The 13,438-nt window shown below is 54.3% G+C and overlaps 1 protein-coding gene across 1 annotated transcript in view; it reads right to left on the reverse strand.

Moving 5' to 3' along the window:
* Positions 1–3,472: 3,472 nt before the first annotated feature.
* Positions 3,473–13,438, reverse strand: part of GFRA2 (GDNF family receptor alpha 2) — a 52,406-nt gene continuing 42,440 nt past the window's right edge. The window contains exons 5-9 of the mRNA XM_004591385.4: positions 11,002–11,111; positions 10,271–10,411; positions 8,588–8,760; positions 4,706–4,759; positions 3,473–4,038 (exon numbers count right to left, since the gene is read on the reverse strand). Of these exons, the coding sequence (XP_004591442.1) occupies positions 3,916–4,038; positions 4,706–4,759; positions 8,588–8,760; positions 10,271–10,411; positions 11,002–11,111 (601 nt within the window). The 3' untranslated portion in view covers positions 3,473–3,915. The remainder of the gene's footprint in view (positions 4,039–4,705; positions 4,760–8,587; positions 8,761–10,270; positions 10,412–11,001; positions 11,112–13,438) is intronic.

The raw sequence follows: 13,438 nt of genomic DNA on the forward strand, positions 1-13,438 counted from the left end.
GGACATTTAGACACAAGGTTGGCAGGGTAGGTCCAGTCGGATTCCTTCAGGCAGAAGGCACAACTCCCCCTGCTGTCATGCCTTTGGTTCAAGGATTCCACACTCACCTGGCCGGACCAGTCCAGGCAACCATGCCCAGGCCTCTTCCAGCCCACGCCTCCTGCCTTCAGCCCAGGCCTTGCCTCTCCCTGCCTTCCTGCTCTTTCTCCAGGAAATAGATCCCATAGTGGCTATCTTCTGCTCAGTGCACTGGACCTGATGTGTCTGTTTCATTTACCGCTGTACCCCAGGCCCTTGGACCTGGAGCAGGCGCTCAGAGAGTATCTCTAGATGAAAACCAAAGCTACATCAATTGCGTTCATCTTGGAAGCAGGTGCCAAGTCTCCACTCCAACAGAGTTTACAATAAGATTAGAGTTTACAACAAGGAAGGTGAAGACGTGTCCTTCAGTCTTTCCCTCTGACCAATCAGCTAAAATACAAATCCCAGGGCTCAACTGACCACTCTCACCAGCACTCGCATAGAGTGGGCTAGAATGACAACACCTGCCCTGTGATTCCTATCCCAACCTCATACTGTGTTTTTTAATCCACCCTAAAATTGATTAAAACACACATATGAAACCAGCATCCCCTATGAGCATCAGTTCGTGTCCCAGCTGGTGCACTTCCAGTCCAGCTCCCTGCTTATAGCCTGGGAACACAGTGGAAGAGGGCTCAAGTGCTGAGCCCCTGCACTCTATGGGACACTCAGTAGAAGCGCCTAGTTCCTGGCTTCCGACAGACCCAGCTCCAGGTGTGCAGCCATTTGCAAAGCAAATCAGTAGATGAAAGACTGTCTCACCTTCTTTCTATAAATCTACCCTTCAAATAAAAACAATAAAAGAATCCATATATATATATATATATACACACACACACACACACACACACACACACAAGAGGTTAAGTGGGTTTTGCCCAAGATGCAAACCCAGATGCTTGCATTCCGGCCAAGGCACTTCCCACTGCGTGACACAGCCCACGCAGAAGGGAGAGTGAACAGAAAGTGAGAACGAATGTGATGCCAGCAAGTGTCAGGGAAGTTTCAGCAGGGCGTGGTGGTGCAGGCTTACTGCTAAGTGAAGGGGCAGACACAGATGGGAGGTTTTGCAACTCGGATGTCTTACAGATGTGGTCCCTGCAGCTCAGACTTGAACCAAAGAAGAAACAGGACAGAGATTCAGAGGAAAATAAATGTCTTATCAACCCCGCAGAAGACACAGCTGCACACCGGATGGAGTCTTCTTAACAAGTTCCACCAAGGGTTTCTCCTCAAAGTGAACCTGCAGGGACCTCTCCCCCTCCCAGTGCCACAACCCTGGGAGCTCCTGGACGCCCACCTGCAGAGTCACGTGTACTCAGAGCAGCCAAGCTGGAGCTGTGCAACTGACAACCGAGGCTCAGCTGCCAGGGCAGTGCCCCAGGGAGAAGACAGAGCCAAGGGCCATGTTGGTCATACCCCTCTGGGAACCAGCCAGGGAGTCTGACCGGGCATTCCATCACCAAAAGAGACTCCAGTACAGAGCTGATATCTGGAGCACATGGAACCCACAAAACCCAAGGGAGACCAGCTGCAAAGACGAGGATGCCCAGGGCAGGCTGCAGGGTCAGGGAGGACTCAGAAATGCCAACCTTGGTGACTGAAGTCAAGGAGCAGACACTCACACACACCTCCAGATGCCACAGTTCAGGGCTACTGTTTGGCAAGGAGCAAAGGCGCCCCTTGGGATGCCCGCATCCTGTGTCAGAACACCAGGGTTTGATTTCTGGCTCTGCCCTTGACCTCAGCTTCCCGCTAATGCACCTGGGAGGCAGCCAGGGCGTGGATGGAGCTCAGGGTTCCTGGTGTCAGCCTGGCTCCATCCCAATTGCTGCAAGCATTTTTGGTGAGCAAATCTGCAGGTCAAAGATCTATGTCTGTCTCAATTTCTGTCTGTCTGCCTTTAAAAAAAAAAAAACTAAAAGGCCAGTGTTGTGGCATTGCACGTAAAGATGCTACATGCAATACTATATCCCATATGGGCTCACCTCTGGCTGCTCCACCTCCTATCCAGCTCCCTGCTAATATACCTGGGAAAGCAGCAGCACATGGCCCAAGTGCTAGGGCCACCATCCCACATGGGAGACCTGGAAGAAGCTCCTGGTTTCTGGCTTCAGCCTGGTCCAGCCCTGCATGTTGTGACCATTAGGAAGAAGTGAACTAATGAGTTAAGATCTGGGCGTGTGTATGCGTGTGTCTGTGTTTTCCCCTCTCTGTTTACAAACTCTGACTTTTAAATACACAAGTAAATCTTTCTTTTTAAAAAAAAAATCCGAGTGATTAAATCAATATTCTTCTACTCATTTACGAAAAGGAAAAAATTAAAAGCAGTAGAACTTTGTCATTCAAGCTAACCTTTCAGTGGTACCCTGGACAGCTCAGTTAGGACAAGCTATTAACAGCATGGGTCTGGGAGCCGGGGCAGGAAGTGGGGCAGCTGGGACACACACCGGTGCCAATATGGGATCCCAGCGTGTGCAAGGTGAGGATTTAGCCATTGAGCCACTGTACCAGGCCCAGTCATACTCACTGTTGCAGTATTGATGGCGACATCACAACTCATGTCTCTGCTCTCACTGCTGCCTATCTGGGATAAGCCAGGAGCACCAGGAGAGATGCCTACACACACACACACGTACACACACACGTGAACATACACCAACAGGGCTGGCGCCGCTTACGGGAGCAAGATGGCAGGCGACTTGCTTCCAAGAACATTTATTGGAACCTTTTGCTTAAGCGTGAATGCGGACCACCCCCACCCCCAGCCACAGCCCAGTGAGACCGACGGCAGCCGAGCACACAAGAGCCAGGGAGAGGGGAGGCCGGGAGCCATCCGTCCCCATTATAGACAACGTCATTAAAAAAAATAAACTTTACAATAATACATTTTCGCTCATCTGTTGGGGGTATTATTCTGATAGTCTCATTTCTTTAAAAAAAGGAAAGAACGGAGAACCACATGATACACAAATGTGGATGTATATATACACACGGTGAAAGAGACTGTATGTGCAGCTGACTTGGGTCTCAGAGAGAGACTGAGAAAAAGAGAGGAGAGAGAGAGAAGGGACGCGGAGAGGCGAAAGACGCACATCCACCTGGCAGTCTCTTCTGCCCCTCAGCAGCCCCTCTCCACCAAGGGTCACCTCCTCCACAGACCCCCAAGAAATCACAATGCCAGCAAAGCTTCATTTTTCTTGGACTTGAAACTTCTGACGACCACTCAGAAGGAGGAGGAGGAGGAAGAGGGGGAAGCAGCACTCTGGAGCAGGTGCCCCAGGTAGGCAGGGCCACCCAGGAAGCTCAGGGCACATGGCCCTCTCCACAGGCATCCATGGGGATCCCCAAGACACACGTAAACACCCCAGGCTCCCCTACTGAGGACAGAGACAGGACACCTGCTCTATCTAGCAGGTAAGAGGAGGCGAGGATGGCAGACATGGGCTCCCACAGCCCTCTGCCCCCTCCCCAGGGCAGATGCCCAGCCGGGCCTGTGCTGCCTCAGCCTGCAGCAGGTACAGTCACACAGCCTCTGGGCATCTTGGTCTTTCGCTTCAGCAGGATCCAGAGAAGAAAATCCCCAGAGCGAATAGACGGTGTTTCTCTCCACCCTGCTTGTATGTTTGGCTTTAGAAAAAAAAAAAAAAAAAAACTTCTCCAGAGAAAGAACCTGGGAGAAACAAGGTGGGAAAAAACTTTTGTTGTTGTTTTTGCAAGGTGCATGTGGTGCCCGTGTGTGTCTGCGTGTGCTTCCATCCTGTCCAGTGGGAGTTCTTGTCTGTGGAACTTTCCAGAAACTGGACCAACACACAGTTCCCCAGAGAGGGGTGCCTACAAGGCCAGTTTGAGTATCAGGAGCAGGAGGGCGGTCCAGGCAGTCGATGGCCGGGCTCGGCTGGGGCCTGAGTTTGGTTTGATGACCTTGTTGCTCCCTGGAATGATGCTGGTCGTCAGCTGAGTCCATGGCACAAGGAGGAGGAGACAGAGATCCACAGAATGGAGAGGAGATTGGGAAAAAGAAAAAACAACAGCAGGGCTGCAGTCAGACAGAGCCAGGGACCCAGGCATCCCTCCAGCTGCCCCAACCCCTGGCCATCTGTCTGCCTAGAGGGAGCCTCCTCTGCCCTCTGTTGGCCCGACTGGGCTTCCTCAGAGTCTGGGTGGCGAAAGGAGGGAGGGCAGCAGCGGGCCCCTCCTTTCCCCTGTATCTGGGGAGCAGGACCTGTGCACCCCAGTGAGAAGGCAAATGCATGAAGACCTCAACGGTAGGCTCGCAGGGTCCCCCGGGACTTGAGTCTGCAGAGGAGAGCAGGGGAGAGAGCCACATCTCCTTTGTTCTGAGTATCCAAACCCACCATGCTAACGTGTCTCTCCTCCCTCCGCTCCATGCTCCTAACAGCCCAGAACCAGCGCTGAGCAGAGGCCCCAATGTGCTCATGGGCAAGAGCAAGAAAGGACCAGGAGGGCTTCTGCCCCTGCCCACCCCACAGGCGGATGGCGAGGGCCACACTGCAGCCTGTGCGCCTGCCCCTTGCCTGCCCCTCCAACACCTATACAGGCCGGGCATGGATGGGGCATGTGAGCCTGAGGCTGACCCGAGGACCCACCCTCGTGCACTCACCTCTGTAAAGCACATGCTCAACTCTTTGGAGCTGTTGACTTTCAGGCCCTGTTCCTGTGGGACAGAAGGCACTTGGTAAGTCCAATGGGCAGGGTGACTGTGCGCAGGTGGCATCAGGGACAGGGGACATGACAAGAAGCACTGGATTAACCCCACACAGCATAGCTCTGACTCCCATGAGCTCCCAAAGGACACAAGTGTAACCCAACCAATGGGCGGTCATCAACTGTGGCAGGTGTCTGCACCTTCAGAACACCATATCCCCTTGTCTTTGTCCTGAGCATCATGTGGCTCCCAACAGCAACTTGGCACGGGCTATACTGGATATCATGCAAAACCAAGTGAATGAATGAATGAATGAATGCCAGAGACCAGGAACAGCTTCTGAGTCCCCCCCCCAAAAAAAAAAGGATGCCGATGAACCCTTGTCTGGACTCGGTGGGGGAGGAGAGCTGTGATTGATTAGTGATGCTAGCCACTCTGCATGTCAGCCGGGCAACCCTGCCAGGTGCAAGCTATTTCAACCTTCGGGGCCAGGCCAGGCAAAGCACTGATTTGTGGCTAGTCTTCCCCAGTGTATGGCTCCAACTAGCCTTCTGGCCGATCTTCCCACAATCTGGACATAATCCCCGTCACCTCCACACCCTGACACCCATGGAGCATGGAGGAGGTACAGAGAGCTACATGTGGAGCTGCTGGCAGCATGCAAGCACTTACACACACACCCCACATTCTAGGAGACAACGAGTCCCAAGGCCTCCCAACCCCTGAGATTTGGGAAGAACATTTCACAGGGTCCTCCCAATCTGAACGTGAGCATCATCACGGGGTTCCCACTGGCTGCCCCCTTGGTGGCAGTGGGGAGGCGTGGTCCCTACAGTTTCTCCAAGAAAGAGGAAGCATCGAGTTGGAGAGAGAGAGAGAGAGAGAATGGTAGTCCTGCCTTCCTCTCCCTCTGTCTCTTGGGTCTGGGGTCCCCAGGCTCCCCTGCCAGCTACAGCCACCTGCTACTATCACCTCCCACATAGGCACCCTCTTCTACAGCAGAGCTTCCTTAGTCCCCAGCAGCTTCATAATTGCCAGTATCCACTGTCAGGCAGACGTCCTGAGCCAGCAAAACTAAGGGACGGGAGGCAATGTGGGCTGGGGGGACCAACACAGCACCCCCAAGGAGCCCCAGACAGGACGCGGACCTTATTCCTTCCCAGCTCCCAGCATCCGGTGTGGGAGGGGGCAAGGAAGGCTAGCAGGTCCTGACAAAAACCACATTGGAAGCAGAACGTGGGGTCTTCCTCTTGTATTTCCACTGGGCCTAACCTACCCATCTGTTTCTCTCTTTCCCCTGAGATGGATGAGACCACTGCCCAGAGTGACCAGATCCCAGGTGGGACAGTCACTGAGACCAGGCTTGCATGAGCCCCAGCCCCAGGAGCCCCACCATCCAACGGTTTACAGAACATTTTTCATGTTCACACTGTTCCAGCAAGGGCCCCCCACCATCAACCCAAATAAGTTTAGGCAGAGTCTGGGGGCTCCCAGAAAAGTGCTGGGGAGAAGGAAGAACAGCCGGGGACTCAAAGTCATTAGAGCGCCAAACGGAGGCTGCTGTGAGACAGAACACCACAGCGGGCACACCTGCGTACCCACAGGGCACCATGGGGCCAGCAACGGGCACCACCATCCTGCTGTGTCAGTGTCTTCAGCAAGCTGGCCTCGGAGGGCTTGGCAAGGAAGGAGTGTCATGGGGTACTGGAGTGGTCAGGTAGGGCCCAGAGAGGCATACGGGGGACACATCCTGAACAGCTGAGAGGCCCATCACTCTACCATGAACTTGAACTGGAAACTGTCTATGTGTTTGTAGCTTGGGACCCGCGAGCCCCCTGCCTTCCTGCCTGTCCATAGCTCATTCAAACATGCCCAGTGCAGTTAAGAGCTGTCCAGGGCAGGGAGCAGGTCATCAGATACTCCATGCTGAGTATGGCAAGGCTGCAGGCCAGCGGTGCCTGCGCAGCGGAGCCCTGGGAACAGGGAGCGGCACTAGGAAGCATGCAGCCCTGTACAGAGAGAGTCTCAGCCCAGGGACTGGCTCCAGGCTTCATCCTGGGCCCCGTGAATGCCCACCATGGACTTCAGCCAGCCCGTCGCCCCATTGAGAAAGGTGTCCCTACTGCCTGGCACCAACCAGCCTAATTGCTGTGGCCCCATCTGCTAGCTGGGATGGAGACAGTAGCGTTCAGGTTCCCAAGCCCTGCCTGAACCAGCCACCGTGCCCCGCACCCATTCACCACCTTATCCTGGCTGGCCTCCTGGGCCTGCCCTCCTAGTGGCTCCATCTAAATTCCTTTTCTCTCCTATGGGGGCTGGTGAACCCTTTGGTTTGTGTACATGTGTGTATGTGTGTGTGCATGCACACGTATGTACACACACACGCAGCCCTCCTAAAACCAGCTTCCCAGGCAGAGTCCACAGAGATGCTGAGTGGAGAGGCACAGTGCCACAGGGGCCCCCATGACAAGACCACCGCAGGCCACGACTAAAGCTTACTTAGCTGTTTACCCTCAACAAGACCAGAAGGATGACAAAACCCATGAAGGTGGCCACCTCTTCATCAGCATTCCCCAGGAACTCCTGGAAGACCCGGATGAGGCCTAGCACGGTGGACTGGTGGCTAAAAGTCCTCACCTTGCATGAGCCATATGCTCACTGGTTAGTGTTCTGGCTGCCCCATTTCCCTTCCAGCTCCCTGCCTGTGACCTGGGAAAGCAGTGGAGGATGGCCAAGGGCCTTGGGACCCTGGAGAAGGCTCCTGGCTCCTGGCGTTGGGTCGGCTCAGCTCCGGCCATTGCAACTACTTAGGGGGTGAGTAGGCTGATGGAAGATCTTTCTCTCTGTCTCTCCTTCTTGTAAATCTGTCTTTCCAATAAAAAATAAAGCTTTAAAAAATGTGGGTGGATGGATGGATGGATGGATGGACGGACAGACAGGTTGAGTGGATGGATGGACGGGAGGATGGATGGAAGGACAGATGGATGGATGGACGGACAAATGAACATTTGGCCGTGTAGTCTTAAGTTTGAAACCTTACTCCACCACTAACCAGAAATGTAATCTTAACTATGTTACCTGATCCCTCCAGGTTAGTCTCCTGGGTGTGAAATGAGAACACCAACATTGTCTGAGTACATTCGATGAGGCAAGCACAGGGTACTAGCACACTACACAGCAATTACAGTTAACAAACTGGGACCGTTTCATTTCTCTGGTGTCTCATACAATACTGCCGTGTAGCAGGTGCCAAATACACACAAGGGACTGGCTGTCGTGGTGCAATGAGTTAAGCTATGGCTTAAGATGCCATCATCCCATAAACAGTGCTGGTTTTTAAGTCCCAATTGCTCCACTTCCGATTCAGCACCCTACTAATTGCCTGGGAAAGCAGTAGAGGACAGCCCATAAGCCTTGGGACCCTACATCCACATGGGAGATTTATTAGAAGCCCCTGGCTCCTGGCTTCAGATCAGCTCAGCGCTGGCCATTGTGATCATTTGGGGAGTGAACCAGGGAATGGAAGATCTTTCTCTGCCTCTGCTTCTCTGTATATATGACTCTCCAATAAAAAAATAAATAAAGCTTTGAAAAAATACATAAATCTTGAACAAAAACTACTTGTGAAATGGAACACTTAAATGAATGAGCTAGTGACAAATGATCCCCTGAGTTCATCCCCACCACCCAGGTCCCCAGACTCCAGGGAAGACTCTCTGGGGCTGCCTCCTGGCCCCATGTGAACACGCTGCTCCTGGCTTCCTGCTGTCTCCCAGATCCCACAGCTCACAGTGCACCCTCCCCTCATTCCCCAAGCTCCAGGCCCACGGTCCTCACCTGGACAGACGTACAGGTGGTGATGACACTGGTCCCCAGGCCAGTGCTGTCACTCAGGTCGTCTGGCAAAGAAGGCGGCTTCTCCACCCGAGGGGCCTGAGTGGCCAGGATGGGGGGACTTTTCGGAGATAAGTTCACGTCTGTGCCGTTGCCAAAGGCCTGGATGGCGTTTCCTGGAGTGTGGATGCGAGACAGGTGGATGTAGCGACAGGGGGGCCCTCTACCCATCACCTCTGCACCCGCCCCCACCCTGACCATACCAACTTCCTCGGAGGAGGGGGCACCCATGAGAGAAGAGAGCAGCCAGAGGTAGGCTAAAATGGGACACACACCAGAGGAAATAAAGACTGAAGGATAGAGCAGGGGAAGACAGGAGTGGGGCAGCGGGCAGTGCCAGGATGGCAATAACTATCTCCTCATATCGATGTTGCAGCTCCCCTCCTTTAGAAGCTTCTCAGCCCCCAGTCCCTGGGCACAGAGCCCGCTGTCTCCTCAGCCATGTCCAGACACTTGCAAGGTCCCCAAGAACCCCAGGACCAGCCCTGCTCTCTGTCCCTCAACTTCCATGCCATGGGCATTAATTCACTGGAGACCATGCTCCTGGCATCAGGCTCTGTGCCCAAGGCTTGATCCCTATCACCAAGAGCCAAGAGCAAGCCGTACCTCTGCCCTACACCTGGAGGGCCATCTCGCCTAACTCTGCACTCGACGGCTCTTCCTAACAGCCACCCCACCTGCCGTCAGTGGAGCCACCTGCTGAAGCTCTCTCCCCACCAGCCTCTCTTCCCCTGCCCTGGTTCCCCAGCTGCTGCAGCCTGCTGGTGCAACTCTGTCCCTAACTCCACCATCCCCACACAGGAGCAGGTGAACTGCACGGAGAGGCAGATCCCATCCGGGCAGGGTCAGCTGACGGCCCTTCCATGACTCATCATCACCACCATCTTCAGGTCTGCCAGGCCACACTTTAGGAGACAGACGCTGGCCCACCTGTGCACTGAATGTTCAACCCCATGTGGCTGGGCTAATTCCCTCCATGGGCTTCTGGGGAGTCCAGAGGACACTGACCCTGCCTCTTCAAGCAACCACTGCCTTCCTTATTCACCCACCAAGGGCTACACAGCCTCTGAGAAGCCGTCAGGCATGGAGACATCCAGCCCCCATCCTGTGATGTCCTCCTCAGGCCTCCTCCATCAGACACACATGCTCATGAACATTACCCATGCACAGCCCCAGCAACAAGCACAAACAGGCAGGAGAGAAGGACAGAGGGGCAGACAGACACAAGGAAAAGGAGGAGAAGGGATGGCGCTCCATGCGGCCCAGGCAGCAATGGCTGTCAGCCTGCCAAGATCGGAGCTGTGGCTGCCGAATCCCTACATGCCCATGCTCTCTAACCACTGAGAAAGGGGTCCAGGGATGTCACGGTGATGTCACCAACTGCAGAGGAAACAGACGCACTACAGGGAGCGGGCAAGAGAGGACAGCTGCCCTAAAGCCCCTAACCTTCAGCCTTCGCCCAACACATACTCAAGGCCACCGTGGTGAACTTGACTGCTCTGGAGTCAGTCTCCAAGAGCTACATACACACACACCACCACCACCTCCTGCCGCAGGGAAGGCAAAAAGGAGACGGTAAATGCTGGGGTGTACCCAAGGACTCCCCACACGGTGTCCCCAACTTACGGAGGCACGGGTTCTCTGTGAAGTCGCTCAGGAACCTCTCGCACTCCTCCTCCGCATTGCCACTGCCACGACAGCTGCACCAGGGGGATATCACGATGCCCGTAGGGCTGGAGTCCACGTAGTTAGGAGTCATGTCAAAACCTGGCCAGGAGAAGGGCAGAACAGGAAAGCAGTGGGACCTTGCCTCTGGACCCCAGGCCCCTTGTGCACACGCGCACACATGCATCCCAGCTCACCATTCTTCCTGAGCATTGCTATCCCAGCAACTAACAGGGCTCAGCAGAGGGCACAGGGCTAGGCACGGGGGCGGGGGGGACAAGAGAGTGGAGAGGACACCCAGCAGGTCCACTCCCCAACCACAAGCTCACAGCCAGGTGGTAGGGAACCCAGAGCCTGTGGGCACAAGCTGAGCCAATCAGGCACCTTCCCTGAGCCTCAGTCTGCTCATCTGTAAAGTGAGAATGCTGACCCACACACCCTGTCCAAGCAGAGCATTGATCAAACCATTTACGCAAACTGCTCAGCACAAATGAAACCAATGGCAATCTCTTCTTACACAAAAGCTTTATAAAGGTTCCCCTTCCCCCAGGAAAACGGGGTGGGGTCTCTTCCTCCTCCTCCTCCTCCTCCACGCAGGGATGTCTTCCCTCAAGTCCCTCTCGCAGCTCTTGGTCTGCAGTAGCAAAGGTCAAGTTCAGGGTGCAGCGTACATGTGGAGGGGCAGGACTTACCGATCATGCCTGCGTAGGAGCCCAGACAGGCCTGGTAATTGTCCCCGGGGCAGCTGGTGAGCGTCCGGTAGGAGGCGCGACAGTTGGCGTGGAAGTCGGCCAGCCGAGACCTGTGGCAGGAGGGGACATAATGAAAGAAACAGGAGTTCACTTTGGTGGCCTTCCCTGCCTCCTCTGCCCGAGGCAGGTCCCCCTGGACCTAGGGAGCTTGGAAGGTGGATGGGAAGTGTAGGGACTGGGGCCAGGGTTGGTGGCTCTTCCCAAGAGCCAGGCACAAGGTGCAGCTATCCCTCTTCCTCCTGAATCACCCCCCCAACCCATGTCTTTCACAGCACAGCAGTCTTACCGCCTGCCAATAATCCTGACCCCAGCTTGTTGCACAGGCATCCTGTGTACTTCTAACGAACCAGCCCCCAGCAGACATTCCTGCTTGCCTCTGCTATGCGCCACGTCACAGCCTGACCACCCCCTCTAGCCACTTCCTCCAAGACCACCAGATAGCAGCAGCCCACTCCTCCCCAGAAAACTGGAACCCACCATCATCCACTGCATGTCCACCAGCACCCTAAGCACCTGTGCATGGCTCTTGGCCCAGCCAGGAGGTGCCAGCAGGCCCAGGCACGAAGCACGGAGCACACAGCAAGCCTTGGTGAGCATGTCTCTTCCCAACCCACCCTCCTCCAATCCAGTGACAAATAACAATCAGCTTCCTACGGATGGAGTCCTCCACCACACAGTCCTCTTATATTTGTGTCTGGTTCAAGGGCATTTTGCAAATGGAACTCAACTGGACAGGAAAGACAGAATCCCTCACGCTCCCTCCCAGCACTAAGCCCAAGTTCTCTGCCACAACGGTGGCCCATCTGAGAAAGGGGCAGGGAGACAGAGGAGAAGATGAGAGACTGAAACGGCCCGCCCGAGGAGGAAGAACTCAGACTCCAAATGAGGCTTACACAACTTAGGGTCCTAGAGGTTCAAGGCCACGCTCAGGGGAGGACCCCACAGAGAGAGAATAGGAAGTCCGGGACAAAGCCAGAGCAAGCACACAGCCCAGCCGCTGTCCGTTCAGAACCACCCTCCTGCAGACAGAACTCAGGGGTCCCAGGGGAACTACCTTAGTGCTTGCTGAGGGCAAGGTCTCCAGGGACCCCTGGACCTGCCACTAGGCCCCCCTGCTCACTCAGGACCAAAGCTCCAACCCATGAACCCTCAGGGAACACACGCAAACCCAGCCAGTAGCCCTCCCCTCAACGAGGCCTCACGTGTCCCAGGCCCTGCAGTCGATGGATGATCAGGAATGCCCTCAGGGAGGCTTTCAGTGAGGACTCTCAGCTTGGGCTGTGCCCTAAGTCAGGCCAGGCAATTCTCTGAGAGCAGCCACTTCTTAATGGGTCACAGCTGTAAACAGTGCTCCCAGCTTGTACTCTGAGAGGTGCTTTCCCAGTTGTGGAAGCAGGCTCTGCAGATGGGCAGTGGTAAAAGGCGCAGAACGCTGTGAGTGGTTTCCATACCAGCTCACTGTGCGCCTGAAGAGGCTAACTAATGAGGAGAGCTGGCACTGTGGGGCAGAGGGTTAAGCCATCACCTGCAATACTGGCATCCTATCTTAGAACACCGGATTGAGTCCTGTCTGCTCCACGTCCATCCTACTCCCTGTTGGTGCACCCAGGAATGCAACGAAATATGTCCCAATTACATGGGAGATAGAAATGGTAGCCTAGTGGATAAAGTCCTTGAACACGCCAGGATCCCATATGGGCACGGGTTCTAATCCCGGTAGTTCTGGTTCCCATTCAGCTCCCTGCTTGTGACCTGGGAGGGCAGCAGAGGATGGCTCAAAGCCTTGGGATTCTGCACTCATGTGGGAGACCCTGACAGGACTCCTGGCTCCTGGCTTCAGATTGGCGCAGTTCTGGCCACAGCAGCCGCTTGGCAAATGAATCATTAGACAGAAGATCTTCCTCTCTGTCTCTCCTCCTGTCTGTATATCTGACTTTTCAGTGAAAATAAAATGAAAGAGAGAGAGAGAGAGAGGGAGAGAGAGAGAGTTAGTTAGTTCCTGGCTCCTGTTTCTGCCTGGCTCAGGAATGGCTGATGTGGCCTGTAGGGGGATGGGGGAATGTTGATCAGCAGATGGAAACTCTTTCCCTCTGCCTCCCATCAATATCCCTTTTAAATAAATAAAATCAATAAATTTTATTTTTAAAATGGTTAAAAGGGTCTATTTGATGTTCATGTATTTTGCCACAATTATTTTCTTTTATATTTATTTATTTTTATTGGAAAAGCAGGTTTACGGAGAGGACAGACAGAGAAAGATCCTCCATCTGCTAGTTCACTTTCCAAGTGGCCACAATGGCTGGAGCTGAGTCCATCTAAAACCAGGAGCTGGGAGCTTCTTCCAGGTCTCCCCTCGTGAATGCTGGAGTCCAAACAC

This window comes from Ochotona princeps, chromosome 32 (assembly GCF_030435755.1).
Source record: "Ochotona princeps isolate mOchPri1 chromosome 32, mOchPri1.hap1, whole genome shotgun sequence".
NCBI lineage: Eukaryota > Metazoa > Chordata > Mammalia > Lagomorpha > Ochotonidae > Ochotona > Ochotona princeps.